Source organism: Ogataea haglerorum (genome assembly GCF_019207285.1).
Source record: "Ogataea haglerorum isolate 81-453-3 chromosome Unknown 81-453-3_NODE_2_length_903871_cov_94.662503, whole genome shotgun sequence".
Classification (NCBI taxonomy): domain Eukaryota; kingdom Fungi; phylum Ascomycota; class Pichiomycetes; order Pichiales; family Pichiaceae; genus Ogataea; species Ogataea haglerorum.
Window position 1 is genome coordinate 371938 of NW_025065152.1, and position 26789 is coordinate 398726.

The 26789-nt window shown below is 41.6% G+C and overlaps 16 protein-coding genes across 16 annotated transcripts; 6 read left to right on the forward strand and 10 right to left on the reverse strand.

The window, feature by feature from the left end:
- Positions 1 to 446: 446 nt before the first annotated feature.
- KL911_000788 (uncharacterized protein) lies at positions 447 to 4349 on the reverse strand (the record flags this gene model as incomplete). The annotated part of the gene is made up of 1 exon (XM_043201080.1): positions 447 to 4349. One exon carries the CDS (start codon positions 4347 to 4349, stop codon positions 447 to 449), a length of 3903 nt encoding a protein of 1300 aa, XP_043056352.1.
- Positions 4350 to 4833: 484 nt separating this feature from the next.
- KL911_000789 (uncharacterized protein) lies at positions 4834 to 6420 on the forward strand (the record flags this gene model as incomplete). Its single annotated transcript, XM_043201081.1, has 1 exon — positions 4834 to 6420. The coding sequence occupies one exon, from the start codon at positions 4834 to 4836 to the stop codon at positions 6418 to 6420; it is 1587 nt and encodes a 528-aa protein (XP_043056353.1).
- A 473-nt stretch (positions 6421 to 6893) lies between these two features.
- On the reverse strand, positions 6894 to 8270 carry KL911_000790 (uncharacterized protein; the record flags this gene model as incomplete). The annotated part of the gene is made up of 1 exon (XM_043201083.1): positions 6894 to 8270. The coding sequence occupies one exon, from the start codon at positions 8268 to 8270 to the stop codon at positions 6894 to 6896; it is 1377 nt and encodes a 458-aa protein (XP_043056354.1).
- A 187-nt stretch (positions 8271 to 8457) lies between these two features.
- Positions 8458 to 11133, reverse strand: KL911_000791 (uncharacterized protein; the record flags this gene model as incomplete). The annotated part of the gene is made up of 1 exon (XM_043201084.1): positions 8458 to 11133. The coding sequence occupies one exon, from the start codon at positions 11131 to 11133 to the stop codon at positions 8458 to 8460; it is 2676 nt and encodes an 891-aa protein (XP_043056355.1).
- An 80-nt stretch (positions 11134 to 11213) lies between these two features.
- Positions 11214 to 12518, forward strand: KL911_000792 (uncharacterized protein; the record flags this gene model as incomplete). Its single annotated transcript, XM_043201085.1, has 1 exon — positions 11214 to 12518. One exon carries the CDS (start codon positions 11214 to 11216, stop codon positions 12516 to 12518), a length of 1305 nt encoding a protein of 434 aa, XP_043056356.1.
- Positions 12519 to 12542: 24 nt separating this feature from the next.
- KL911_000793 (uncharacterized protein) lies at positions 12543 to 13667 on the reverse strand (the record flags this gene model as incomplete). The annotated part of the gene is made up of 1 exon (XM_043201086.1): positions 12543 to 13667. One exon carries the CDS (start codon positions 13665 to 13667, stop codon positions 12543 to 12545), a length of 1125 nt encoding a protein of 374 aa, XP_043056357.1.
- A 282-nt stretch (positions 13668 to 13949) lies between these two features.
- KL911_000794 (uncharacterized protein) lies at positions 13950 to 14813 on the reverse strand (the record flags this gene model as incomplete). Its single annotated transcript, XM_043201087.1, has 1 exon — positions 13950 to 14813. The coding sequence occupies one exon, from the start codon at positions 14811 to 14813 to the stop codon at positions 13950 to 13952; it is 864 nt and encodes a 287-aa protein (XP_043056358.1).
- Positions 14814 to 16031: 1218 nt separating this feature from the next.
- On the reverse strand, positions 16032 to 17582 carry KL911_000795 (uncharacterized protein; the record flags this gene model as incomplete). Its single annotated transcript, XM_043201088.1, has 1 exon — positions 16032 to 17582. The coding sequence occupies one exon, from the start codon at positions 17580 to 17582 to the stop codon at positions 16032 to 16034; it is 1551 nt and encodes a 516-aa protein (XP_043056359.1).
- Positions 17583 to 17807: 225 nt separating this feature from the next.
- Positions 17808 to 20036, forward strand: KL911_000796 (uncharacterized protein; the record flags this gene model as incomplete). The annotated part of the gene is made up of 1 exon (XM_043201089.1): positions 17808 to 20036. One exon carries the CDS (start codon positions 17808 to 17810, stop codon positions 20034 to 20036), a length of 2229 nt encoding a protein of 742 aa, XP_043056360.1.
- A 486-nt stretch (positions 20037 to 20522) lies between these two features.
- Positions 20523 to 21233, forward strand: KL911_000797 (uncharacterized protein; the record flags this gene model as incomplete). The annotated part of the gene is made up of 1 exon (XM_043201090.1): positions 20523 to 21233. The coding sequence occupies one exon, from the start codon at positions 20523 to 20525 to the stop codon at positions 21231 to 21233; it is 711 nt and encodes a 236-aa protein (XP_043056361.1).
- Positions 21234 to 21244: 11 nt separating this feature from the next.
- On the reverse strand, positions 21245 to 21670 carry KL911_000798 (uncharacterized protein; the record flags this gene model as incomplete). Its single annotated transcript, XM_043201091.1, has 1 exon — positions 21245 to 21670. One exon carries the CDS (start codon positions 21668 to 21670, stop codon positions 21245 to 21247), a length of 426 nt encoding a protein of 141 aa, XP_043056362.1.
- A 126-nt stretch (positions 21671 to 21796) lies between these two features.
- Positions 21797 to 22207, reverse strand: KL911_000799 (uncharacterized protein; the record flags this gene model as incomplete). The annotated part of the gene is made up of 1 exon (XM_043201092.1): positions 21797 to 22207. One exon carries the CDS (start codon positions 22205 to 22207, stop codon positions 21797 to 21799), a length of 411 nt encoding a protein of 136 aa, XP_043056363.1.
- Positions 22208 to 22525: 318 nt separating this feature from the next.
- Positions 22526 to 22837, forward strand: KL911_000800 (uncharacterized protein; the record flags this gene model as incomplete). Its single annotated transcript, XM_043201095.1, has 1 exon — positions 22526 to 22837. One exon carries the CDS (start codon positions 22526 to 22528, stop codon positions 22835 to 22837), a length of 312 nt encoding a protein of 103 aa, XP_043056364.1.
- A 277-nt stretch (positions 22838 to 23114) lies between these two features.
- KL911_000801 (uncharacterized protein) lies at positions 23115 to 23576 on the forward strand (the record flags this gene model as incomplete). Its single annotated transcript, XM_043201096.1, has 1 exon — positions 23115 to 23576. The coding sequence occupies one exon, from the start codon at positions 23115 to 23117 to the stop codon at positions 23574 to 23576; it is 462 nt and encodes a 153-aa protein (XP_043056365.1).
- Positions 23577 to 23606: 30 nt separating this feature from the next.
- Positions 23607 to 24833, reverse strand: KL911_000802 (uncharacterized protein; the record flags this gene model as incomplete). Its single annotated transcript, XM_043201097.1, has 1 exon — positions 23607 to 24833. The coding sequence occupies one exon, from the start codon at positions 24831 to 24833 to the stop codon at positions 23607 to 23609; it is 1227 nt and encodes a 408-aa protein (XP_043056366.1).
- A 272-nt stretch (positions 24834 to 25105) lies between these two features.
- Positions 25106 to 26626, reverse strand: KL911_000803 (uncharacterized protein; the record flags this gene model as incomplete). The annotated part of the gene is made up of 1 exon (XM_043201098.1): positions 25106 to 26626. The coding sequence occupies one exon, from the start codon at positions 26624 to 26626 to the stop codon at positions 25106 to 25108; it is 1521 nt and encodes a 506-aa protein (XP_043056367.1).
- Positions 26627 to 26789: the final 163 nt, after the last annotated feature.

Here is a 26789-nt window from a genome sequence, read left to right on the forward strand (position 1 = left end):
ATCATATCGTTTTGTAAGTGACTCTCCAAAAGTAGCTATTGGGAAAGCAAGCGGGTGAATATATGTTATGACCCAAAATATCACAAGGTACTCTCTACTCACAGAAAGGTTCATAGGCTCACATGAATACGAATAGTCTCCACAATCACTCGATGGCCAGCTCGGAGCTGATAGACTACTAGGATGAACAGGTCCAAAAGTGGTAACTTGGAGTTGAACTCGATCAGTATGAGGCCTGCCTCATCAACTAGACCAGTTTCTTCTCTTACCGACCCTCCTCATTAAGCGCAAAATAACTAAGCCTTATGTAAGCACACTTTTGGCAGGTATCAGGTTTATTAAGTACAGCTAAAATGCTTTATTAAGAACATTAGTATTTGTACATAGCGTAAGTAAAGCGGTATCCGGATAGACGGCTTATGTGTGCGGGCGGATTGAATTGACAGCTATTTTCTCTCAAATGCCACTTGGGCTAAAGCATCAAGTGCAGTCATCCCGGTTGTAGTCTGAACGGTTTTGTCCGAGGCCTCGGGAGCTCGATCATTGGCATTCACCAAGTTGTTAAAGTTTGTGGCGGAATATGCATGTTGCGGCTTGGAGTCCGACCTTTCATCATTTAGTAAACTTTTAATAGATGAACGCAGTTTAGGTGTGTATGGAGAAGAAGGGGACACTGATGACGTCGACGTCAATGGTTGCAAATGAGCCTGCGCCGCACTTCTTAGATGTGGGGGCTGCAATACAGTGTTCAACAACGAGTTCATCTTGAGGAGGTTTGGATTAGAATCAGCGCCCTTTTGGACGGAGCCTGCTGCCTCCACTAGGGAAGACAATGGATTGCTATTTACAGGAAGTGGAACCTGCAACAATGGTGGGTTTTTCTCGGAACTTTCAATTTTCTCAGGAAGGCTTACCGCAGGTAACCTTGAAGTTAGATTGACGGAAGATTCGGGGCCAGCAGGGGCACTTGTGCTAGAAGATGGGTAGTAGGTATGCAAAACGGGAAGCTGTATGCCTTGAGAAGTAGGTTCAGAAAGTGCCAGCTTTTGTTCATCCATTGAGTGTACTGATGCAGAAGGCCGTCTGTCATAAAAATATCCCAATGGAGGACCATTCACACCCTCAGTCTTCGCGTTCGGCGACTCTTTCTCTTTTGTACGCCGTAGATCTGCTTCACGAGCTAACTCTTCCCATTTTGAATTATCGGATAATCCTCTTTGATAATAATTTCTCACCATGGTCGAAGTTTTGGTTGTGATATGCCTCGACATCGTTTCCCAGTCAGTTCCGTATTTCTGAAGAAGATCCGGAAACAAACTGATTTCCTGCACACTCCAATAACTTGTGATATGGCTTTTGTCCTTGTGCTTCTCTTTCTTCTTTTCGCTCTCCTCTGTACCAGACGACATCGTTCCGCGACTCTCCTGGTCATTCTGACTGTATGGTGATGTGTCTTTGAGTCTCTGGTCAAGTTCCTCTTTCATTTCACGAGCTACTTCCAAAGGATCCCCACTTGAAGATTGCAATACAGGGACGTTTTCTTTCAACTCTGTGAGATTATGAGCACTTGAAGGTCCTTCGGAATTTAACTTCTTTCTGCCCCTTTTCTTCTTAGGTTTCACTAGCGGTTCCGCGACAGCTGTCCTTCTAATTAATTCTCCCTTTTCATTGTCATCTAGAGAGAGCGATGTTGCGGGAATATTGCTGCTTATTTCATTCGATGAAGCTGATACTGGCACACTTTCTGACATCTTTTGCTTCTTCTTTTCTGTAGGAGACAAGGAGGTGTTCAGCCTTTTCTTATTGTTATCTGGCTCCCCTTCTTCATCACTTGGCTTGCCCAATGTTCCTTCAATACTGATGTTCGCAGAATCGGCTGTGGATGGTTCAGGAGTGTGGGTACCAGTTCTAATCCTTCCGTCTTTGGATTTTCTTTTGCTACTGGAGGCTTTTCTTGTTGCCCTCCGGTTCTTGTTAGCCACAATCTGCTTGAAGTTCACTTGTTTCTTCGTCCTGTAATAATGTAAAACACACTCCTCGGGTGTTCTTAGCCCGCCCATATAATTAGATATACGGCCGAACTTTTTGGGCCACAGACTATAAGCTTCACAGAATTTTTCATGCTCTGCCAGTGTGAACGTGTCCAAAGAATCCAACTCAATTCTTTTGGCCCACTGTGATTTATCGCGCACCATATTATTTGAATCGAGAATATGAACTGTTGCGTATCGCTCAATTGGATCGATTATCATATCAGGAATTCTGGCACATCCATGTTGCGCTCTAACCATAGGATCCTTCTCACGTTCTTTTTCCAGGCTTGCCAAGATTTCCAGAAATTCTGCTTCAGTTCTGACCGTATCGCCATGACGACCACGGCGACCTGACAATGGCTTTTCAGTGATCTCTGTCTTTGAACTTTCGCTCGTTTGAGGTTTCAATTCTGGTTCACCAACATTATAGAATTTGCTCAACTGCTCGTCCATTAATGACACTCTCCGTTCCCATAAATGCTTTCGGTAAACATATTCTTCAATCAAGTCTTTCTTCTTGTGCGCCAGAAGTTTTTGGTGCTCCAATGATTTCTCCAGCAAATTCGGGCCATCAGCCTGCTTGAAAATCACAAAGGCTGAATTGTAGAAGTTGTATTGGTGCAAATCAAAGAGTTTCTCTGGCTGCAGATATTTTAATGTCTTTCGACGCTCCGCTACAGGAAGCTTTTTGAGTTCATAAAACTTGGTTTCCACTCTGTTCATCGGGAAAATACATTCCTCCACATCTGGATTAGCAGACTTGATTGTAATTGTGGCTTCTGCTACTGCTCCCTCGTTATTTGAGTGAGTACCTTGTTTGTCAACTGGTCCGATGGATCTAGTTTCTTCCCGTGATTTGACAGCAGTGACTTGTAAATCCATCCTCAATTTATTTCCTGCTTCAGGTGCAGCCTGTTCTTCTGGTTTCTGACCATCTTCCTTTTCCTCTTGTTCTTCTCCTTCCCCTGTATTTTGCTCCTCTTCCGCCTCTTCAGATTTCAAGCCTATCTCTGATATTGATGCCCTCTGATCATTGTCTTCCGTGATCGATGCAACGTCTCCTACCTTAAAACACCTTTCCTCAGTGGTGTCCATTTCTACATCAACTTTGGCAGTAACCTCTTTTGCTTCCAAATCGCCAAGCTTCACTTCAAAGCTTGATTCAACTTCACCTTTCACCTGATTGTAATCTGAGAGTGGAATTTCCTGTGCACCTTGATCATTTGCCGAGATTATTTCCTCAGCCATTTCATCCCGCTTAGCTGGTACGTGAGCTGCTTCAGTTGGAGTATCATTTCGACTTGAAGAATTGGACATGTCGGTCTGTGTTCCAGTGTCTCTCACAGTGGTATCCTTCTGATTGTGTTCATTTGATTCCATCTCCATTCTTTCTGTTTTGTGAGCCCTCTCGTCTACTTCCGATCTTCTTAACGGAGATTGTGAACTCTCTAGCGAAGCAGAATCATATGTTCTGTTGTAGTTGTGATAGTTTTGGCGATCATCCCAAAATCGGTCATCTTCTTCGCGATATTCTGACCGATATTCGTCCCGATAATGACTTCGCGCATATCCCCCGCCAGTGGAGTGTACTCTTGAGGGTCTATAATCACGCATTCCCCCGCGGTTGTATCTGTAGTCTCTGTTAAGTATTAAATCACCACCCTTGTTGCTCAACCCTCCTATGAGATCACCAGTTTTGGAAGATTCATCTCCAAGAGGAGCGCTGCGATCTCGACTCTCTGAAGCCCATCTTCCGCTCGCATATGCGTCATCGTGCGCAGAAACTGAACTTTGTCTGAAGTCTTCAATTCTGAAATGCTCTCTGCTGTAATAGCTATTTGAATATCTTCCATTTGAACCACTTGGGTTACCATCACTGCTATATGATCTGAAATAACTGGAGGAGCTACCTCCACGACCATTGGAAGCGCCAGCAATATGGTGTCCTCGAGAAGGTCGATATCTGTTCCGTCTTGGCCCTCCTGACGAGAATGAATTTCGGGCGTAGCCTGAATCATGGCTATTGCTCGGGCGATATGAATTATATGAGTCCCCATTACTACTCACAGAGCCTTGGGTATTGTTCAAGGCACCTGATAGTGCACCCGGTGGGTCATGTCGCCTTGAAGAAAATGGGTTAATGTTGTTTTTCTGGCCATATGGGGGAGTTGTGCATTGATACTGGTGATGACCATTATACTGGCTGTGATGAGGTGGCATGTATTTTCGCGGCCTTTTATTATCATCCTTGTATATTCTTGTATTGCTGTTATTGGAACCACTATAGCTTGGTCTGGGATGCTCTGAAGGAGACATCCTGTGGTATTATTTATAGCTTGGATTTGATTGAAGCCTCAGAACCTTGACTATTTGATGTGAAATTTTTGCAAAATCTCTGCTATGTACAATGACCGTAGTACCTTTAGCTTTCGTCCCTATTTCGTAGACATTCACTAACTATTAGTGTATTAGTATGAGTAGAAGTAAGATAGCCCTCTTAATCTTTTTAAAGGAAATTATTTGTGCACCTCTTTTTTCATGAGCCGTACCATAAATGGCAGAATCAGTATGTATTCTCAAAAAATGACCACAAGAAAATCTCGTAATCAGGACCGGGTAACTCTATAGGAAGCCTCGACTCAAAACAAACAACTTTTTCGTGATTTTCCATCATTGCCACTTTGGGAAAGTTTATTTATTGCAGGAGCAGCTCCTTTAATCGAGCGTGTCGCGATAGTAAAGTAAGCGTCCGAGACATGTTTCAAACCTAGAACTATAAATTTTCCTCATCCGCGTTTCTATGTCTAATCAAATGGCCAATATCACGTCATCTGCGATCAAAAGAAGCTTGGATCCTATAGAGCGGGAGATACAAGCCAAACGGATCAAGTTGAATCAGACCTCGACAAGTTCATTAGGTCTTCTTTCTCCTCCAGTTACTCCTGAGAAGCATGACCGAATCTTAAATGTTCAGACAAACACTGTGTGCTCTCTTAATACAAAGCTCTTTGATGCCGTTAATTCGCAACCCCTTTCAGTTTACTCAAAAGCGAAAAAACTATTCTTGAGGAGTTCGGCTGTGGATCTTCATGGTTTTGCTTTGACTGCAAGAGAGACTGAAGCCCATTTTCTTCGGCAACATATAGATCAATGTTTGTTAAAGCTGGAATCTACATCTATTTATGTGTCAGGTCCTCCAGGGACCGGAAAAACCGCTCAGGTGAACGCGATACTGAGTTCTCTAATTGTGGGAGATATCGAAAATGCGGATGAAAAGATTTACAAAATCCCGGTGAGGATAAATTCGAAGAGAATGAACCGCAGAGTCCGAATCGCAAAGATCAACTGCATGACTGTGCGCAAAGCAGAAGACATTTTTGATGCAATCTGCAGCGATCTTGAGGGTCAGTTCACACGCAAAAAAAGAACTCCTCAGGAGCTTAAGACACTTCTAGCAGACGAGTCCAAGTGCGATATCACAATTGTGGTTTTGGACGAAATGGACAATCTCATGGGTAATAGCCAGCAGGTACTCTTTGAGCTTTTTTCGTGGGCATCGAATATGTCAAACGACAATCCAAAGTTGGCCATCATTGGAATTGCTAATGCTTTGGACTTGACTGATCGATTCCTTCCGCGGCTCAAATGCAACAACATCAGTCCCAAGTTGATTCCTTTTTTGCCTTATAATGCAGATCAAATCAAACAAGTTCTGACTACAAAGCTCTGCTCTCTTGTGGATGGCAAAACAAGTGTTCCTCCTTTGGTCCATCCTGCTGCAATCCAACTTTGTGCCAAGAAAGCGGCAATTACGACAGGAGATTTGAGAAGTGCTTTTGATATTATGTATCGAGCTCTTGAACTAACAGAAAACTTGCAAGCACAAAAACTTGGCAGCAAAGAGCTTTACAATTTGACTCTTGACAATGCTCCCAAAGTAATGATTGCCCAGCTGGCTAAAGTGTGCAACGGCACAGTCAGCTCAAACTTTAACTCCAAATTGAAGGATCTCAATATTCAGCATAAAACAGTGCTATGCTCTCTTATCAAATATGAAGAAGTATTGAAAAGTCAAAAATCCAAAACTCTTGCATCCGTTAACTCATTCTATTCATATTATGCATCACTACAAGATGTGCGCAAAGTCATTGGTGTTCTTAATCGAGGCGAATTTCTCGAAGTTTTGAGCTCATTGGAGTCCGATTCTTTTATTAGTATTTCCTCAACTACGAACACTAAAGTACATGCTACGTCCAAAATCAAAGGGCCTATTAGCTACGGTGATTCTAGACTATCGTCTAGCGTTCCGAAAATGGATATCCTCAAAACCGTTGATGATATCGGAATTCTCAAAAAGATTCTAGCCGGTACAGAAAATTGCATATAATCATAGATAGATAATAAAGTGAACTAATAATAGATTTGATAGGAATGAAAGATGGAATGATTCTTTCTGGAGTGAGTATTTGATTATTAGATTGCCTGAACTTAGATTTTCCTAGGTTTATTGTATCAACGTAGATCACGTACCGCTCAGCAACCACAATTTGAGATGATGAGCCCTGAACAGTAATGATTCCTCAATATGTAACTAGGCACCAGGTGGGAACGGAGGATATGAGGAAATATGAGCCATTTTTTCCTACATTGAGGTTGCACTCTGTCTCCTCTTCTTCAGGAATAATTACTCATATACTGCCTTGCTGTATATGATTTCTTGGCTTTAACCAAACAAAGGACAAGTGCACACACATTGGCCATGGTAGTCAAGGCTTCCTTGCTGCTCACCTTGTAAATATCATATCTGCGTCTTTCAGTAACTTGCTACTTAACTAAAAACATAACCCAACAGTTATCAAATCATGCTGCTAAAAGATTATCAGCTCTGGCAGCTCTTGCAGCGGTAGGGGTACCAAAAGCTGATTGCTCAAGAGGTATTGCAGCTTGAATTTCATCTTGTAGTTTGTTTGAGTAATTGTGAGGGTACTTGGGGTTAGACCACCCAGTCTTTTCGTCATAGTCCTTGGTGAAATGAGCAAACGGGTATGTTGGTAAAGTCCTAACCGGCGTGTCGTCATCGATCAGGCCCAGATCTTTTTGTCTCTGAATCAAACCGTCCAAGTACGGAACGAGATGCTCTCTGAAAGCATCAAAGTTCTTGTACTTCATGATTTTTTCCGGAGCCTCGTCCAGAATTTTGCGCAGCAATGATGGGACAAGCGGTTCATCTTTCATTTCATCGATCGAGTAAAAAATAGGATGGTTGGTAAAAATAATAGCTTTGGTTTTTGGTAGTCTCCGCAATGTCTGTCTTTCAACTCTAACATTGAATTCTGTTGGTAGCACGCTCGAATCCACCTTCTCACCCTCTTTCATAGCATATATGTTGTTCAAAAGTAATCTATGGTCCCAGGAGATATAAAAAGAAGCTCTCTCGACGGGATCTGCAGGAGCCATCTTATCGAAAAACCGCAACATGGAGGTTCTCAGCTTTTCTGCGTAATAAGGAACCACATCGTGAATCGCATCCACTGTTTTGCCAATCTTCTCGCTAATTTTAAAGGAGCCACCTGGAAACGGAACTGCTGCTGCGGCCAGTCGGTACTCTCCATCGCTATCTTTTTGGAGAATATAAAAATCTTCTTTTGCCATTTTCGAGACATAGACCAGGGGGTGATCCTTTAAAGGTTCGGTAAAGTCAAGAACCTCACCAGTAAGTTCATTCTTCACATGCAAACCATCATCCTCAGTGGTGAAGAGAAGAGGATACCTTTTCAGCAGGTGCTTTTTGACTGTATCAAGCAACTCATTGCAAGCCTCCGTTGACTCAGGATTCCATCCAATATGCTCATTGCCATATGTATGGAAAACCCTCTTCTTTTCTTCAATGTAATGAACGTAATACTTATCCATATCCAACCAGTGGTTGATATCCAATTTAAATATAGACATGGTCTGATGGTATGGAACTCTAAATGGCCTCCAAGGACGATCATCTCTATTACTCACTTCCTCGGGTTTAATGTAAAGCGGTGTCGGTTCAGGAGGTGGTGCGTTCATATCGGAGTGGAATTTTCCTTTCTTGGAAATGCTCTCTGTTTTGGAAGCAGACGGTTTTGATTGAGTATTTTCCCCAAGGTAAAACTTGGAGATAAACAGAGCTAACCCGCAGGCCCCGCTCACGATCAGTAGCAAAAGCCAATTTATCTGTTCGACCATGAATAAAAGAATCGACATAGGTTGCTCAAGCAGGTATTTATTTATACTATCGATCTTTGAACTGATAAGAAAACATATTCCGAAAACGGCAAAAACTTCGTGATTAAAATAGTCGTTGCACAATCAGAATTTGACAGCACGAAGCAGTGGATTCTTTATACCTTTTGGGAAGGTGTACTTGAGTAGCACAATATATAAAATCAGGTCACAAGTCATTGCTAGGAGCTCGAGGGTTCGCTCCTGCGAGATCCGCACCAAAGAGAACCTCCATAAGTTCTGTATCAAGGATGGAGTTCAATGCTTCATTCACATTCAGGTCCACAGGAGTTGAAGATCTTGAGTTTTCGGATTGTCGATCTGGTCTGAATTCATCATAGACAGGGAGTTCAAAGTGGGAAATTTGGCCTGCAACGTTGGTTGAAGATGGATTTTGGGATTTTGGGAAATCGAATATTGACGAGTATGTGAGATTCGCCTGTTCTTCTGCTGCCGCTGATAGGCGAGGAGAAGGAGGCGAACAAGTGAGCTCGTCCACCCTTTTGTCCACACGACGTTTTTTGGCTTTAGTTTTATCATTCATACGCAGCTTACGATAGTAGCCAGGGATGATCCCCCCGTTGACACTTGTGCTGCCACCTTCTTTTCTTCCCTCTATCTTGCGTACATTACTAGGGCGTGCCTTGAATTCTTTGACCAGGATCTGGATTATTCCTAGATCTTCCAATAATGTTTCGATGATATCACTTATTCTTCTCATGGTCCCGTCAATTTGATGAAGGTTATTCAAAATGAGATTTCGGATCAGATTTATTGCTTTCATAAGACTGGAGAAGTTAATGTCGTGCTCCTTGTCCAGATACTCAAGATCAAGAATACTTTTTGCCATTTTCCCCTTTGGACTTTTGAATAGGATGTAGGTGAGTGTGAGGACCATGATAGCGTTATAAGAATAGAAAACATCGTAATACAGTGTCCCGTTGAAAAACCCGTTAGAGTCAGTATAGGTCAAAATTTCTGCTGTCTTGAAGGAGGATTTGATTCCATTCACAAGAAGTGATTGTATTGGATCATCACGATTGATGACGGAGGACTGAGCGCTTACAATATGCATGAAAATGGGCAATGTCAATGTGATGAAGTAGTAGTGAAATTGAATATGGAGCTTAGGTTTGTAACGGCGAACAGGTAGGGATTTGTAATCCTTCCACTCTTCGGGCAGGCGATCCCAAAACTTGTGTAATTGCTTTTGGAAAAGAAGCAGTTTTTCGATGCTGACTAGAGACAGAGGCTCCTTAGATGATTTGCGTTTATTATCTAGAATTTGAAAAATGATCCTTGTCAACTTGCAACTCTGAACATAGTAAATTTTGAAGAGCTCGTTATCGACATCTGACATGGTAGGCAGTTCAACATCCACTTCTTCCCAAGGGATTGCACTGGCTCTTCCAAATGAACAGCACAACGTTGTCTCGCTTTTGGTCAACGACCACATGATACGCTTCATTTCATCTGCTTTTTCGTCATTAAACTTATCCACAATGAATTTTCTGTGCAATCCCAAACTCTTGCATTGAATAGCCGCCATTTGCATCAAGCAATATCCGCTCTCGCGGACTTTGATGCTAGATAGGTAAACAGATAATAAAATCAGCAATCGGATTCCATCTAAAGTTGGCGTTAAAACGATGTCTGAAAGCGACAATTTGATGATATCAATGTAACGTCCTATCAGATCATCATCTAGTTCGGAATCCGCAGGAAGATCTTGTGGGTTCGTATATAGCTGAAACCGTCTGCCAAGAATCCAGACCATGTAGATACAGCATATCTCGGCGCTCCCAATCTTCATTGGAAATGGCCCATCTGTTTTGACGTCTGTTTTGGCAATTTCTTGCCAAAAGATTTCGTATTTTTCATCGAACTTGAATGTGTTGAAGATAAAATAGTATGGATGGACTTTCTCAAAAAAAACGTTCTTGTAGACGTCAGCTTCCTTTCTCTTCAGTAAGTTGATTAGAGGAAAGCGATTGATGTTGATGGTATCCAGATTATACAGATGTGTCGGATATTGGTAAATGGGTTCGTTCTCAGACGTAATGGTTTGGACGGAACTATTTCGAATATCCTGGGTCGAGATCGGTGGCTTCACGCTGAAAGACCTTTTAATAATTATGTCACATAGTCCATTCAATAATGATGCAGTTCCAAAATTACCGATAAAGTGCGTGTGTCCAAAGCGATCCATAATCAGGCGGTCTCGATCGTACGTTGTAGCCTTCAGTTTGATGTTTGGTGGAAGCTGGGGCATTTGCTTATCTCTAGATAAATCATCGTCCATTATGTCAATCTGTTTGTCTGTATTCTTTTCCAAGTCGTTGTCTTCGTCATCACCCTCACTCTCGGACTTTGTTTCCTCAGGGATGGTCGAATCTTTTTCTTCCTTCTTAACTTCAGTCATATCCTGCATGTTGTGATCGTCCAGTTCTTGAATGTTCTGTATATCATCTAAACTGTTGTTGTCTGTAGGCATTTCAAATTTAAATGATTTCCCTAGCTCCATTAACTCCTCGATGCTATAAACGTCCTTGTCGGGAAAGAGTCCGGAAACAAGGGCTAACAAGCACTTATAATGCAATGTGATGTTTTCTATTGGCCCATAGAACCGCCTCTTCCGGGGAATTGTTGTTGTGCAAGAAACACCGGCTTTGGTGCATTGTATACAGGGTGTAATATTATCGTACTTCAGATCGTTATCCTGCAGCCGTCTGCATTTCGTCTTTCGAAGTTTACAGCGGTCGCAAGAGAAGGGAGCTCGTTTGCGGTTCTCTGCCGGAACTATTCGTTTTCTGGATTGTAATCGAGAACGGTTTCCACCCGACATATTTCCTGTGGCCCTTCGCCTGGAGTTCGATTTTTATTCAATATAGTGTTTAATTTTTAATAACTAAATATTTGAGTTTAATGTCAACGGCGACAGTCTCATCCTCGGTGGTTAATACCGTCAATACCATCATTGGGTCGGGAATTTTGCTGCTCCCGTATGCTTTCCGAACTGACTCAGTTCTGTTCGGTCTTTTGATTCTTGTCTTCGCAGCTGCAACGAATATTTTCGGACTGTTTTTGCAAGCAATCTCTTCTAAATTCCTTCGAGAAGGTAATGCAAACTTCTTCACCGTCTGTTCAATAACTTATCCAAGTCTGAGTGTTGTGTTTGACCTGGCTATCGCATTACAATGTTTCGGCGTGGACATATCTTACATTGTTCTGACTGGTGATTTAATGCCACTCATTCTTCCAATTTCTGGCTTCACAGACTCTCAGATGCGACTCTTTTACATAGCTATCTCGGCTGTCATTACAGTTCCATTGTGCTTTCTCAGGAGGCTTGATAGCTTGAAATATGCCTCAATTGTCTCTCTCTTGGCTATCGCGTATCTGGTCATTTTAGTTTATGTCAATTTCGCTTACGGGCTGGCGACTGGGTTCCAGCATATTCCTTTGCAAAAACAGGGACCCATCTCTTGGTGGACCCCCGAAGGTTTTAAGCCGGTCTTCAAAACCTTCGCAATCATTGTTCTTGCCTTCACATGTCCTACTCAATTTTCGATCATCTCCGAATTACGTGACCCTCGATTGACCCGTATATTCAAAATTATCACAATCTCGCTGACCATTACCACTGTCTTGTTTGCAACAGTTGGTCTCTCAGGCTATTTTACATTTGGAAATGCCTTAGAAGGCAACATCATCTTAATGTACAACGATACGTGGCCTACCAAATTGGGTATGGGATTGCTTTCACTGATGGTGCTTCTCTCCTTCCCCTTGATGTTTCATCCCGCAAGAATATCGGTTAATAACGTATATCATTGGATAGAGAGCCAATTCAAGAGTTCGCAGGAAGCGCAGCCCTTGCTATCTAGTGAAGCTAGAGTGATCCCTATGTCCGGCTCGAGATTTGTGAAAGTCAGCGTGGCCATGCTGATTGTCGCTTATATTGCAGCTATTAAGCTCGAGTCTTTTGAGCTGGTTTTGTCTTTGGTAGGCTCTACTGGAGGAGTTTTGATTTCATTTGTGCTCCCTGGATTTTATGGATATAAACTGATTCACAATCCAAAAATGCTAGATGTACTAGTTACGCACTCTCCACTAGATAGTGATCACTGGGTCTTCCGAAATGAAGCTCTTCGAAAGCTCTCGCTGATTCTAGTCATCTGGGGAATCGCAGTAATGTTCATTTGCTTATATTCTACGTTGTTTCAATAACATATACATCTATTAACTGTGCAACTAATCTGAATCGTCGCTTCTCACATCATCCGCACTATCTCCAGAAATGACTCTATATGCTACTTTGGCAATGAGGAACATCCAGAAGATTGTAATCAGTTGCAATCCACCAAGTAATGATAAAAATATATTGACCGTTGCATTGCTGTAACAGATCTTATAGTCACCAAGGGGCGCCAATTCCTCGCAAGTTCCATGCATCTTGTAGGCATTTTTGTAAGCATGGTAAAACAAATAATTGTATACAACGTGCCGTAGCGCAATATAGCTGATCATAAAAACGGCAAACATTATGTCACAAAAGGTTTGGTAGCCACAATATTTGAGGATTTTGGCGAATGAAAGAAAAACATCGACGATGTCCATCAGTAAAAAGATAACATGTCCAATCTTAGTGAAGTAGTAAGCGTAAGAGCCTATGCAAAGCAGTGATGTGATTATGTGGTGAGAAAACATTTGATAATGATCTTTTCTTTTCTCTTCAATATGAAGAACAATCATTTGTTGTAACCAACATGCAGTTTGGATAAGATAGTAGGCTTTAAAGGAGGCCGACATTTTGTCGTTCGGCCAGCTCTCGTAAAACTTATCGCAGTCCAAGTAATAATCTGAGTGCAGATATAAATGAAATCCAAATGACCACGAGAGGGAAAAATATATGAATGACCACCCCTGTTCTTTAAACCTCTGTATTGCTTTGAGTTTGTACATTTGGAAAGACCGTGCAATAGGCTTCAATATGTATAACATGCAAAAGCTTCTAATGAGTACCAAATTTAGCACACTGAATATCAGGAAATATGAATCATCAATACCCATGTCATAGAAGTCACTATGTGGGTATCTATATTGTAAAGTGTAAAATTTAGAAAACCAGGGGTAATAATACGAAAGTCCAAAAATTGCAATATCGATTAAAACCACCATCTGTATTAGTAACTTATCTGCGTTTTCTAGCTTTGCAAGGCGATACCCATCATCTTTCAGTTTAGCGGCTTGCGAATCAGGGGTTTCAGAAGCAGCAGGATTTTTCAAGCCGCTTTTAAAGCTGCTTCGCGATTTCAAAGTGGTTCGACCAAGGTTGAAAGCAGAGGAGGTCGCACTCGGAAGAGATTCCACAGTCATTTGAGAAGAGCAACTTTATGCAGAAAGTATCAACGTTATATGTTATTCCTTTTGTTGATTTGTTTTGCGCGTCGAGGCAAGATAAAACAGGATGATAATTCTGTTTTCTTGATGCGTTGTTGATAACTCCACTTCTTTTTCCAGCTTAGTTTTTTTAAATTACATAATCCGCGATGGTAAAATGAAACCCCTTTCCAGATTCAGGAGTAAGACCATTCAGCCTCCAAATTAGAATACCTTCAACCGCTCTATGTGATAGACCTACCCTTTGGAATTCAGAACCTATCTGTTCATGTTTAATAACATTTGGTGCAAGCCATTCTTGATGTACATTTCGTCATAAGAGTTCCAGGCATCGTACAATGTGAGTAGCTCCTGTATCGTTTCTATCACCTCATCTAAGTCAATATTGGAGGCTGCCAGGAAATTAACAAATGCTTCGATACGCGGATTTTGAGTCTTGGAGATATTATTCATTGATTTGCGAACATCGGCACCCAGGACTAACGTTAAATATAGGGTTCCTGTTGCTATGACATGTGGTGGAAAAAGCAAATGTAAGTCTGTAATGTAACTGTCGTTCACAATTGACCAGCAGGTCTGGAGTTCTTCGGGAAGAACTTCCAATCGAGAGGCCATGTCACCATTTTTTAGCACGTTGACCATTTCAAGTATAGAGTTGTAAGGATGATGAACAACCATGTAGCAATCTAGCTCTTCTATAAGATAAAACTCAAATTCAGCTAGTTTCGTCAAATCATTTGGAATGAATTCAGGCCAGCAATTTCGAGCCTCAGATAAGATTGTTCTGATATGTTGTGGACTTTCCTCCATCTTGCATGCTATGTATATACATGTCGTTACGAGAAGATAGATGTTGATTTCCCTAATAGAGACTCTCACAAAGAATCTAGTAAGATACACTTCGGCTGTGGAGAGAATGATCTGACGCAAGTTCAACTTCCTCCCAAGTTTGATAATTAACTGATGTAGATATATCCTCATGTTTATATCGTACTTCATGATGGACTCATTTCCATAGAGTTGTATTTCCATTTTTGTGACTGATGACCTAGCATCTCGCAATCCCTTGCGTGAGAACTGCCATTTGTTACGCTGCGAAGACGTCCAGTAGTTCGCTGACATGTTAAATAACGTTCTATAAGAAAAGCCGGCTGTGCTATCTTGAAAATCAATTTTACATTGTCACATTATGACAATTTACGGTGTTGTTGTAGTTTGTAGCCTGCCAGGTCTCTGTATGTTTTTGAAGGCCGTTGCCTGAGATCGTCGTATTGGCAAAATACTAATGACTTTTGTGGCATAAGTAAGGTTTTGTGGATAGACAAAATCCCAAAAACTATAACCATTAGCTTGCTTTTACAGCTTTTACTTGAGAACTAGTAAAATCCCAATATTTGCATATCAAGGAAATTAATTATCGTAATGTTTAATAACCGAAAAATAATGAATGTAAGATGAGATTGACCTTTCCCTTGATGGCGACAAGGGTATGATCATTACAGATAAAATTATTAATTTATCATGATCTAGTGTCAGTCGAATCAATCGCGCATTTTGCTAGAGTGAAATATTGACCACCCTGATTCTGGTCATCAAACGCAAGTGGTACGCAGAAAATTTTTTTTCTCTTCTTTTTTTCTTTTACGTCCATGGAGAAAGAATCATCTTTCGAGGCTTTCATACGGAGCGTCAGCTCATGATGCCTTGGGGAAAGTCTCCGGCAGTAGATTGCAGGCGGAATCGTCGATGGGTCATATAACTCATCAGCAGTGAGGAGTCAGGATGCAGAAGTGGTTCTTACTTGTTACGATTGGCTGACACCTTGGCCTCTTGCCATCGTTGGTGTTGGCTGGTTGGATCTTGTATGGATCGGGCCATAGATGTGCCTGACGATGCACTGTTTGATTCAAGAGCTTGGTTAGCTCTTTGATTGGGAGGCTTCTCCTGATATTCTGCAATGGATACAGCTATCTAAACCATAGTTATGATGATTGTCAACATTACTGTTGATAACCCAATGGAGCTCACTTTCTTCCATGGACGCCTTTATCTAGTTTGTTCAGTCTTGATAAATGTCAGGATGTGATTAGCATTGTCAAAGATGCCAAACTATAGCAAGAATCAATACACTTTGGATTAGGAAATCCGAAGCGTATTGATTCACATGTTCCTCATGTGATGAGATTAGTTTTTTGAGTCAAGCTCCGAGTCTGAATGACGTGGACGATAAAATGAACACCGTAAGGATTTCTGAGAGGAACTGTGTACATAAGTAGAGAACATCGCGTTTTGAATTGAAAACAAACTATAATATACATACAATAGATCGAAGGGAGATCACTAGATACTCCAATGATCCGTAAGCGAGCTATCGTCAGGGTCATGGCTCATCAACTCAAGAGAATATAATAGTAGCACACCGAAAATGTTTATCCAGTTCCACACTTGCCATGAGTGGACTGAGTTACTGACCTCAGGAACTTGAGCACTTGTTCCTCGAAACTGGAAATTGAGCCAGTTCCAAAAATGATTGTGCGAGTCCAGCTCATCGATGTATTGAATCATGAGGTTTGTGTAAACAGCAATGATGATACAAGGGGAATAGAGATAAATCAAGCGACTCGAAGTGGACTTGTTTCTTGCACTCTTTTCATGCCTGTTCATTTTTGTAGGAGTTGGAGAAGAAGGTGTTGAAAGAGGGGAGCCTTTTTGAACCGGCTGAAGAATCGGTATTATTTTGGTTGCAGCGAAGAACACACATATTCTGTATGCTAACTGAATTAGAATCGAAAAGGTGAGATTGCTGATGGAAATCTTGAGGAAGTCCCAAAGAGACTCAAATGACTTAGGGAAGTTTTCAGTAATAAATTTTATCACCACGTCCACGATAAACTCTTTCACTTTAACGTAAACCAAAAGCAGTTTATCTTTAGTGGTTGATTTGGCCAGGAACTCAAAATGCACGTACTCAAAAAGGTCCCTTCCTGTCCTGAAGTTATTGAATGTTGTCTGGATCGAATTGAGAAATTCCTTATTCAAAGAATTGGCTTGATAATCCAAATTCTTAAACTCGTTCATAATAAATTTGAGTAACATATTGAAGTTCAGCTCTGAAAGTTCGGGAAATAGTTCGTAGCAGCATTTCACGATATATGCCACCATAAGGGAGCATTCCAGAGGAGATGCTTTTCCAGAATAGATTCCAAAAATAGTGATGAGTATCGTACAAGTGAATGCAGATCCCAGCAATGAGGCGGAAATTAGTCCAACCCTTTGCAAATCTATAGGAGAAACATATATTTTCACAAAGAAGAACAGACATGAGGATAAAATACAAGCACTTGTGATAAGGTTGACAATTGACCATGTGTCGGACTTGTGCTTTATCAAATATTGTGACATTTGCCCGATAGCCTGTATCGAAAGCAGTGAGCAAAATCCTTCCAGGATAGTAAATAGCGGAGTGGAATTCATGAGGAATAATTTCCAAGATTTTATGATGAAATGCCACCAGATCTTCTTCATCAGCGTACTTGCATTATATTCGTCCGAAGATGTGAACACGGTTAAAAAAATGGATAACAAGCTAGGAAGTAGAAAGTGCTGCGTGTAGTAAAGAAATGACGAAATTATGCGATGATATTTGAGGACCCTGAGGGTAGCGAGGCAGAAATAGATGAGCAAAATGGTGATGGAATAACTCAGGCCACAATCTATTCCACCTATTTCAAAGCTCAAGGGGATGGTTAACACGATATAAAACAGATATATCGATGCCAAAATTATTCGTATAAGTTGCAAAACCGTGTCATAAATGTTTATTTTCTTACGATAGTCAATCGTTGAAGAATTCGTCCGACTTCCAATGGGGGATTGTTTGGGTGAACTCATTTCGATATTTCGTGTCAAGCGTTTGAAAGAGATTTATATATTATACTTTCAAGTAGCCAGGCACAATACGCTTCAACAGTGTTTAGATTAGAACCGAAACTGCCAATAGCGAAAAATGATTTGATGGAATAACGATAAAGCGTTTTATGCTATATTGTTTCAAAAATTTTTTTCTTGCGAAATCTTGAAGGGTAAAAATTAATAGATACTGCTGCTCGCTCTATAATGCCATCTAATTTGGCTAGACCAGAGAAAAGGCAGAATGAAGCACATGTTGCTGCTCCTTCAAATAAGAAGAAGTTCAAAAGTGGAAGAAAGGAACTTCGAGAAGTTCACAAAGGAAGAAACAGTCATATGCAAGTTAAAGAAAATCCGCAAGAAGTAGATCAGCATGATGAAGCTGATGAGGAAGAAGTGGAAGAAGATGTTGCCACAGGAAGACAGGAAATTGGTGCATATAATGCTCTTGTTACACTTCTCAAAAGCGATCACCCAGAAGTTGTGAAGAAGAAATCAAAAAAGAAGGTAGCTCGAGAGGACGAGACTAAGAATGAGGAGATTTTTGATTACGAGGTGGAAGAAGAAGAAGAGGACAACGCGCAAGATGAATATGAAAATATAGCGGACGATGACAAGGAACAGGATAATGAGGATGTGCACAACAAATTTGATGCATTCAACAGACATTTTAATGATGAGGAGAAAATAGAGAAGGAAATTGACAATTACTTGAAAAGCCACTCTAAGCTCAAATTGTCTGAAAGAAAGCAACTAGGGAAAGCCATCAAACTTGATTACAGATATACTGATGCGGACGAAAGTGCTCCAAAAGACATTGTGAAAAAACTCAAATACCATAACGTCAAACAAAAACTTCAGGACGAGTTTGTGAACCGAGACCCGACAAATCTGGAAATTGAGCTTTTGGAATCGTTGTTGAATTACCAAAATGTCAATTTTCAGCTATTAGGCATGCCAGATAGCGTGACCACTAAATATCAAGAATACTACTTACTCCATTGTTTGAACCATATATACAAGACGAGGGATAGGGCGCTGAATAATAATGAGAAAAAAATCCAGGTGCAAAGGCAAATCGAAGAAGGAAAACTAGATCCTGCACACGAACCCGAATTTAGGGATCAAGGATACACTCGTCCTAAAGTCTTGATCCTGCTACCTACGCGAAATTTCGCGTGGGAAGTCGTGAACAAGTTAATTGAGCTTAGTTCTCCAGACACTGTGGAATATAAAGCAAGGTTCAAGGAACAGTACTATGATGCATTTGATGTCAATGATCTTAATCCAAAAAAGCCTGTGGAGTTCAAACAGTTTTTCAAGGGGAATTCCAATGATTTCTTTTGTTTGGGAATAAAATTTACAAGGAAGACGCTTAAGTTGTTCTCCAAATTTGATCAATCTGACGTGATTGTCGCTTCCCCATTAGGGTTGAGAATGACGTTGGAGAAAACCAAAAAATCATTTTTGAGTTCCATAGAAATCACTGTGCTGGATAAAGCGGAAGGTCTATATATGCAGAACTGGGACCATGTGAGCGAAGTTATGTCTAAAAGTCTCAACATTCCACCAAAAGACTTTGACGATCTGAATGTTGATTTCAGTCGTATCAGAATGTGGGCAATCAATGACCATTACAAGTATGTTGCACAGGTGATAGGGTTTACTAAATACCCATTCCCAGAGCTCAACAATGTTACGATGAGTAATCCCAAAATATCGGTGAACCTGTTGGGAGGAACAGCGGTGTTCAAGACTTTGTGTGGTGACAATGACAGTGAGCTTGCGAACCTGAAATATCAGTTAACAAAACTAGGGCTTATTAATAATCAGACTAGGCTGAAACAGGTTTTTATGAGGTTTGAAGCAGACTCGTTATTAGATGAACCAGATAAACGATTTGCATTTTTCAGGAATGTGTTACTACCACAGATCCAGCACAAGGTGTCGTATGAAAATGGCACATTGATATATTTTGCATCCTACATCGACTATATTCGCGTGAAAAACTACCTGGAAAAGGAAACTAGCATTGCGTTTGTTGCCATAGACGAGTACTCTTCTCAATCTGTATTGACTCGAAATCGTGCTCTATTCACAAAGGGTCAAAGCGATGCCCGCATAATGCTGTACACCGAGAGACTGCACTTTTACAAACGTTACGATATCAAAGGTGTTCGTAATGTCATGTTCTATGGTATACCTACAGACCCAAGTTTCTACTCGGAAGTGCTGAAGTTCATTGTCGATAACAAAATACGCCTGGACATGGCCAACAGCAATTCCGAAAGCTCTGGAGACGTAGTTGACTTGAATCTGTGCATGGTGAGAGCGATGTTCAGCAAGTTGGATTTGATAAAATTGGAGAGAATCGTTGGATCACAGAAATCTCGGGTTCTCGCCCTAGGGGACAATGAAATGAACGAATTCCATTAACGCATATAGCTTTGTTTATAGCAGCTGATTCAGGGCAATCACAATGCAACAAATTGAGATATACGGACTAAGCCTTTCTCCAACCCTGGCGCATTTCCAAAACACTCCCAACACGCCTGTTTTATTCTTGTCCAATATTGCTGGCCATGAAGAGTGTATGTATGTGGCAGTGCAGATCAACAAAAGAAGCACCTGTAAAAGAGATGTGAAGTTGAATAAAGCGGACTTGTTGTTAGGTTAGAGGACAAGAAATCTAAGATAACTTACCATCGGTGTGTGTTCTCAGTATTGGAATAAGACAACGATTTATGCTAGGGGAAAAAAAAACCAAAACACCCGTGCACGAGCTACTACGCAACAAAATTAACAAATAGGCCCAACTACTATTAACATTCTTCCGAAGCCAGGTAGGATGGATTATAATAAGTATACATTGGCCTGCCTATTTTCGACCCTTTGAAACGTGACCAGCAAAGTTCCCGAAGAATGGACGAAGAAGCTGAGATTTTTGATTTTGAGCAGGCGAACGAGGAAGAGATCCTTATTGATGAAAAAGCATTGAAGACGCAGTCGCTGCCACCTATTTTTCTCGGACACAAACAGTACTCGGACGGTGCAGATGAAGAGGAGTACGACAAGATTGTTCCAACAGATCCGGCCTTGATTGAACAGTACAAGAGTGGGCCCCGCAGAATATCTTATACACCTCCGGAAAATTTCGCATTGGTATGCGGATCAATATATCGCTCTTCGTTCCCGCGCATTGAGAATTTTGAGTTCATGTTGAAATTAAAGCTCAAGTCCGTATTATGCTTAATACCAGAAGAATACCCTCCGGAGAATATGGAATTCCTGAGGGAAAACGATATTCAATTTTTCCAAGTGGGCCTGAGTGGCAATAAAGAACCATTTGTTAAAATCAAGCCCGGCCAGGTAAACGAGGCATTGAAGATCATCGCTAATCCCGAGCATCATCCAATACTGGTGCATTGCAACAGGGGAAAGCACAGAACAGGATGTATAGTAGGATGCATTCGAAAATTACAAAAATGGTCATTAAGCATGATTTTTGACGAATATCGACGTTTTGCCTACCCAAAGGAGCGACCGCTAGACCAACAATTCATTGAGATGTTCGATGATTCGCATATACAAGAATACGCACACCACCGCAACTGGCTTCCTCTGGAATGGTGATACGTTTCACCTCAATAGAACCCAAAAAACCGACCGCCATAAATTACACTATTCAGGCCAGCACCTGCTAGGAGAAACTTCGGATAAAGCTTCCAACTCCATATGGCACGACGAGAGTTGGCCAAACAGTAAAGAAAGCTCCACGCACTAATCAAACCTGAGCCGTTGATCGGATCATTATCGTAGCACATGAATCCCCCAAGCCCAATGAAAGAGCCAAACAATAACGTGTGAACACCATTCGGATAAGGAGAGATAGGTTTGGATGGTTTCAATATTGCAGGGAGGAGCCGAGAAGTTTGGGCACGGGAAGCAGCAGCTAATTGAACTTCAATTGGCGGCTTGATAGCATTTGTGGCCAGCAATCCTGCAGTGAATGCCCAAGCCGGAACTGGGGAGTTGGAAATCTCGTGGAGTCGGGACCTGTTAACGGACATTTTGATACCCCAGATAATGCTGGACAGCAAAGATAGTAGAGCGAAAAACAAGTTTCAATTTTGCGAGTTGCTGTTACGTAACCAAAAATTAAGTCGATAGATTTCTAATATACAATGTACTCAAGCTTACGATCTCTCACCTCTCAATCTTCTAGCAAGTTGAATATCCTTCTTTTGGATGGTGACTCTCTTAGCGTGAATAGCACATAAGTTAGTGTCCTCGAAGAGAGAAACAAGGTAAGCCTCAACAGACTCCTGCAGAGCACCTATAGCAGAGGACTGGAATCTCAAGTCAGTCTTGAAATCCTGTGCAATTTCTCTGACCAATCTTTGGAATGGCAATTTTCTGATAAGCAATTCAGTAGATTTCTGGAATCTTCTGATTTCTCTCAGGGCAACAGTACCTGGCTTATATCTGTGTGGCTTCTTGACACCGCCAGTAGCTGGGGCAGACTTTCTGGCAGCCTTAGAAGCAAGTTGCTTTCTTGGGGCCTTTCCACCAGTAGACTTTCTTGCGGTTTGCTTGGTTCTAGCCATTTTAGAATAATATGTAGAATATCAAACTGGTTGGGTGGAATACGATCCTTTATATATCACGATTGACTGTTTACAAAGTATTTACTTCAGTCGCGACGTTCATTCTTAGATTTACGCGGACACAGAAGTAAATCATAGTCCGAAATTGCCAGTCAAAAAAATAGGACCAGAGTTTACCCAAGGGTGGTGCGTAAACTTTATCACTGAACACGATTTTGTAGGCCGGGTGAAGCGCGTCAGGATAAACACTGGCAAATGTTATAAATACAGCCTCGGGTCCCCATACAGTCTGGATAATATATCACATAATAAATCAAAATGTCCGGTAGAGGAAAAGGTGGAAAAGGTCTAGGAAAGGGAGGTGCTAAGAGACACAGAAAGATCCTTAGAGATAACATTCAAGGTATCACCAAGCCAGCCATCAGAAGACTTGCCAGAAGAGGTGGTGTCAAGAGAATTTCCGCTCTGATTTACGAAGAAGTCAGAGCTGTCCTCAAATCCTTCTTGGAGAACGTTATCAGAGATGCTGTTACCTACACCGAGCACGCTAAGAGAAAGACCGTTACTTCCTTAGACGTTGTCTACGCCTTGAAGAGACAAGGAAGAACCTTGTACGGTTTCGGTGGTTGAAGTTGCTTTGTGGAGTTTCTTTACTTTTGTATTCTAGTGTCGGTAGCAATATATTGGTCAAAAACCAACGAGCTAAAAGGTTGAAAATACTAAGTTCCGTGGCAAAATAAACACCATAACAGAACATGTAGTCCATGGTATATAAATATGCTAAAGTTATATCTGGGGATGGGTGATGAACTCTTATCAGCTGCTTCTTTGCCTTTTGTGCGTTTGTACATCGTTGCTTGCCTACCCCGTGGGGCAGAATGTGTCACTCACTCAAACATTTTATCCCATGGAGTTATTTATAAGAGCAAGTAATTCAACAATTTCAAATCTTCATCTTAATGGAATCAACGAGGGAAGTGGCATTGATTACGTTTTCCTAGCGGAAACAGAGTTATCAAATATACGGTTATTATACAATAGTGTCACTAGAAAAGCAGAGTCCCTTGCTACCAAAAGGCAGCTGATGCTTCTGGACAAATTTGTCGCACTCTCGCAGGGTGTTTCACTTACTACTTGGGATCTATCAGAGATAGTTAGACTTCATGACATTGCTAAGGGCGTCACTTATATCCAAGGTCGAATCGTCCCTAACAACTATGCAGATGGCAATTTTTATGCGTGTACAAACGCAAGTGACCCTAATGGATATTCCGACATTCTTCCCGAGCTAGTCTATTACTCTGGTATTCCAGAAGCAAATTGTCTGAAAGTTTACGTCTACGCAAACCTGATTGAAAAAGGTAGATAAATAAGTAGGTTAGCCTCCTAAACAGTTAATCTATGTCTCCAAAAGCAGGTTTAGCTTTTTTGCAACCGCCCCAATAAATTCCTCGGTCGTCACGTACGAAGAGCGGCCGGTCTCTCCTCTAGCTAGGGCAAGGTCTTTGGTCATTATGCCGTCCTTGACGGTATCAACGGTTGCCTTTTCGAGAGTCCTGCCAAATTTAACGACGTCAGGGGTATTGTCTAACTCTCCCCTTTTGATGAGACCTCTACTCCAAGCAAATATAGAAGCGATTGAATTCGTGGACGTTTCTTTGCCCTGTTGGTGCTGCCTATAATGCCGCGTGACAGTACCGTGGGCTGCTTCTGCCTCAAAAGACTTACCATCTGCCGAAATAAGAACCGATGTCATCAAACCCAAGGAGCCAAATCCCTGGGCCACAACATCTGATTGGACGTCTCCGTCATAGTTTTTCATAGCAATTATAAATCCTCCCTTGGATTTCACCATCTGGGCCACCATATCGTCAATCAGTCGATGCTCATACCAGATTCCCAGCTTCTCGAACTTGTCCTTGTACCGTGACTCGTAAATCCTTTGGAAGGTATCTTTAAACAGGCCGTCGTATTGCTTCAAAATGGTGTTCTTCGTCGACATGTATAATGGCAACTTACGGTCAAGCGCCAGCTCAAAAGAGCTGACAGCAAAACCTTGAATAGACTCCTCGGTGTTATACATCGACAAGGCACAGCCCTTGCCGTCAAAATTATAAACAGGGATTTCTATGTTTTTGCTACCATCTTTCGGAACAAAAACGATCTTGAGCTCCCCTCCGCAATCTGGAGTCACAATATTTTCACACTTGTACTGATCCCCAAAAGCGTGTCTGCCAATGATGATTGGCTTTTCCCAATGCTGTATAATTCTAGGGATATTATCAATAATGATAGGTTCACGAAAGACTGTACCACCCAGAACATTTCTAATCGTGCCATTCGGGGACAACCACATTTTTTTGAGACCAAACTCTTTGACACGAGCCTCATCCGGAGTGATAGTAGCACATTTGACTGCAACGCCATACTTTTGTGTCGCCAATGCAGAGTCAACTGTAACTTTATCAGAAGTTTGATCTCTATATTCAATGCCTAGATCGTAGTACTTGAGATCGATGTCCAAGAATGGAAGAATCAATTGTTCCTTGATTAGTTTCCAGATTATTCTTGTCATCTCATCGCCATCCATTTCGACCACGGGCGTCTTTACTTTGATTTTAGTCATAATGCTTTTGGTTGTTACTGACCTCTAAACTGTACCTCTATTTATATTCCGCCGCGTGATGCGGAGTTCGATGCGTTATCCTTTGCTCCATGTCGGAGTCGACGTCTCAGGCCAATCATATTGTATTTCAATATAATTCATGCACCCGGTAATTAATTTTTCCCCAGATTATGAATCCTTTTCTCCGGGGTAGAAATCATCTATCCTGTATTACGAACATTCTATCGTATATTTTATATCTAGAAATACACTAATTTGTAAAAAATACGTGTCTAATTTCCACCAAGTAGTCGCTCATCAATATTGAAATGCTCTTCTTTCTGAGGGGGATTACCATAGTACTGTGCCGTTGGGTATTGGTAAGAAGCTTGTGTCTGCGATCCTTGCTGCTGAGTAGGGTAGTGCTCCACCGATGATGAAGCTTGCTGAGAGCCATAGTGTTGTGGGTATGATGGGTAGTGCTGTGGCTGGTCTTTCAAAGCTTGAACTGCGGCAACGGCGGCTGCCGCCTGTTGCTCGACTTCCTTTTTGTTGTCCGCATCGATTGTTGGATATCCCTGAGGCCACCCAAGACTCTCATGAGATTGCCCACTGTGGCCATGCGCTTGTAACATAGGTTGTTGGGATTGGTGAAATTGCTGCTCAACTGCCAAATCTTCATCTGCCACCTTTCGGCTTTTGATTTCGGAGTTCGTGGGCACCATTCCCTTCTTTTTTAATATTCTGATCTCGTTGTAGATGTCTTCTCTCTTGATGACTATATCACTGAAAATTGCCGTAAGCTTTTGATGAATCACAGAAGGCTTATCACCCGTTGAGTACAAATCCTTGATGGTGGAGTTCACCCTGTTAGAGCGCTTTCTCAGCATAGGGAAATCCTCTAGAGGGTTCAGCTTGGCATGATTGTGTTTGTTCTCCGTGATTTTCAAAGTCCAATAGTTCTTCTTCTTAGAGAAGTTAGCCACCATCGCGAAAGGACATCTGATCTTTTTAGTGCCAATTTTTTTAGACTCATATTGAGACTGCAAGTCGCCGCCTTCATTAAACCGCTGACCAGCTTGATGCTTCTTACTTCTTTTTTCTCTGTAAGAACCTCCTAGCTCACAGGTGAAGTATATAGCCTTATTATTAGAGTGCGCGATAGCAATACCAAATTCGTTCTTCTTACCAAACTCCTTCACAAACTCTTTCAACACGTTGACATTGTCAAATACCTGCTCCTCCATCATAGGCGTCACGAGATAATCACTAGGATCATTACCATCCGAGATATTCGCCGACGGATTCATATGGCGATTTGAAACTTGTTGGTAGTCACCTGAGTGGGGCATCTGTTGACCAGCCACCTGAGGAATGTGGTAGGATTGACTTTGAGAAACTTGCGGAGGAGGTGGGAGATGGTATTGCTGAGACTGAGACTGCGATGTCTGTTGGTAGTCGAACTGGGATTGCCCGTGAGATTGGGTAAAGTACTGTTGAGCATGCTGCTGATGTTGAGCGACAGCAGCTTGGGCCGCCTGAGCCACCATAGTTTCGTTGACTATCCTTTGGGTCTCAGCATCAGATTCCTGTTTCAAAGTAATCTTTCGAGATTGAGGTCCTTGCTGTGCCTGGGGATAATTAGGAATATGGAGACTAGAGAGATCTGAGTTGTACTTAGGGATGAGTGAAGAGTCGGCTTGCTGGGGAACAAACTGAGAATTTGTTAAATGGTTGAGATCATGGGTCTGACTCATCAATTCTTCATCGATAAGCGAGCTGTCAACTTTTTGTCTTTTGTTTCTGTGAGACATACTGAAGGTCGTGCTTGGTCGTGTTTTTAAATCTAAAGGAAGTGCTCAAGTACAAAAAACAGTGTAAACAATTTGATATTGAAAGCAAAATGGGAGAACCGTTTGGCTAGTAGACCAATTGGATTGCGTGATAGAAAATGACCCGCGAATATGAATGGCAGCG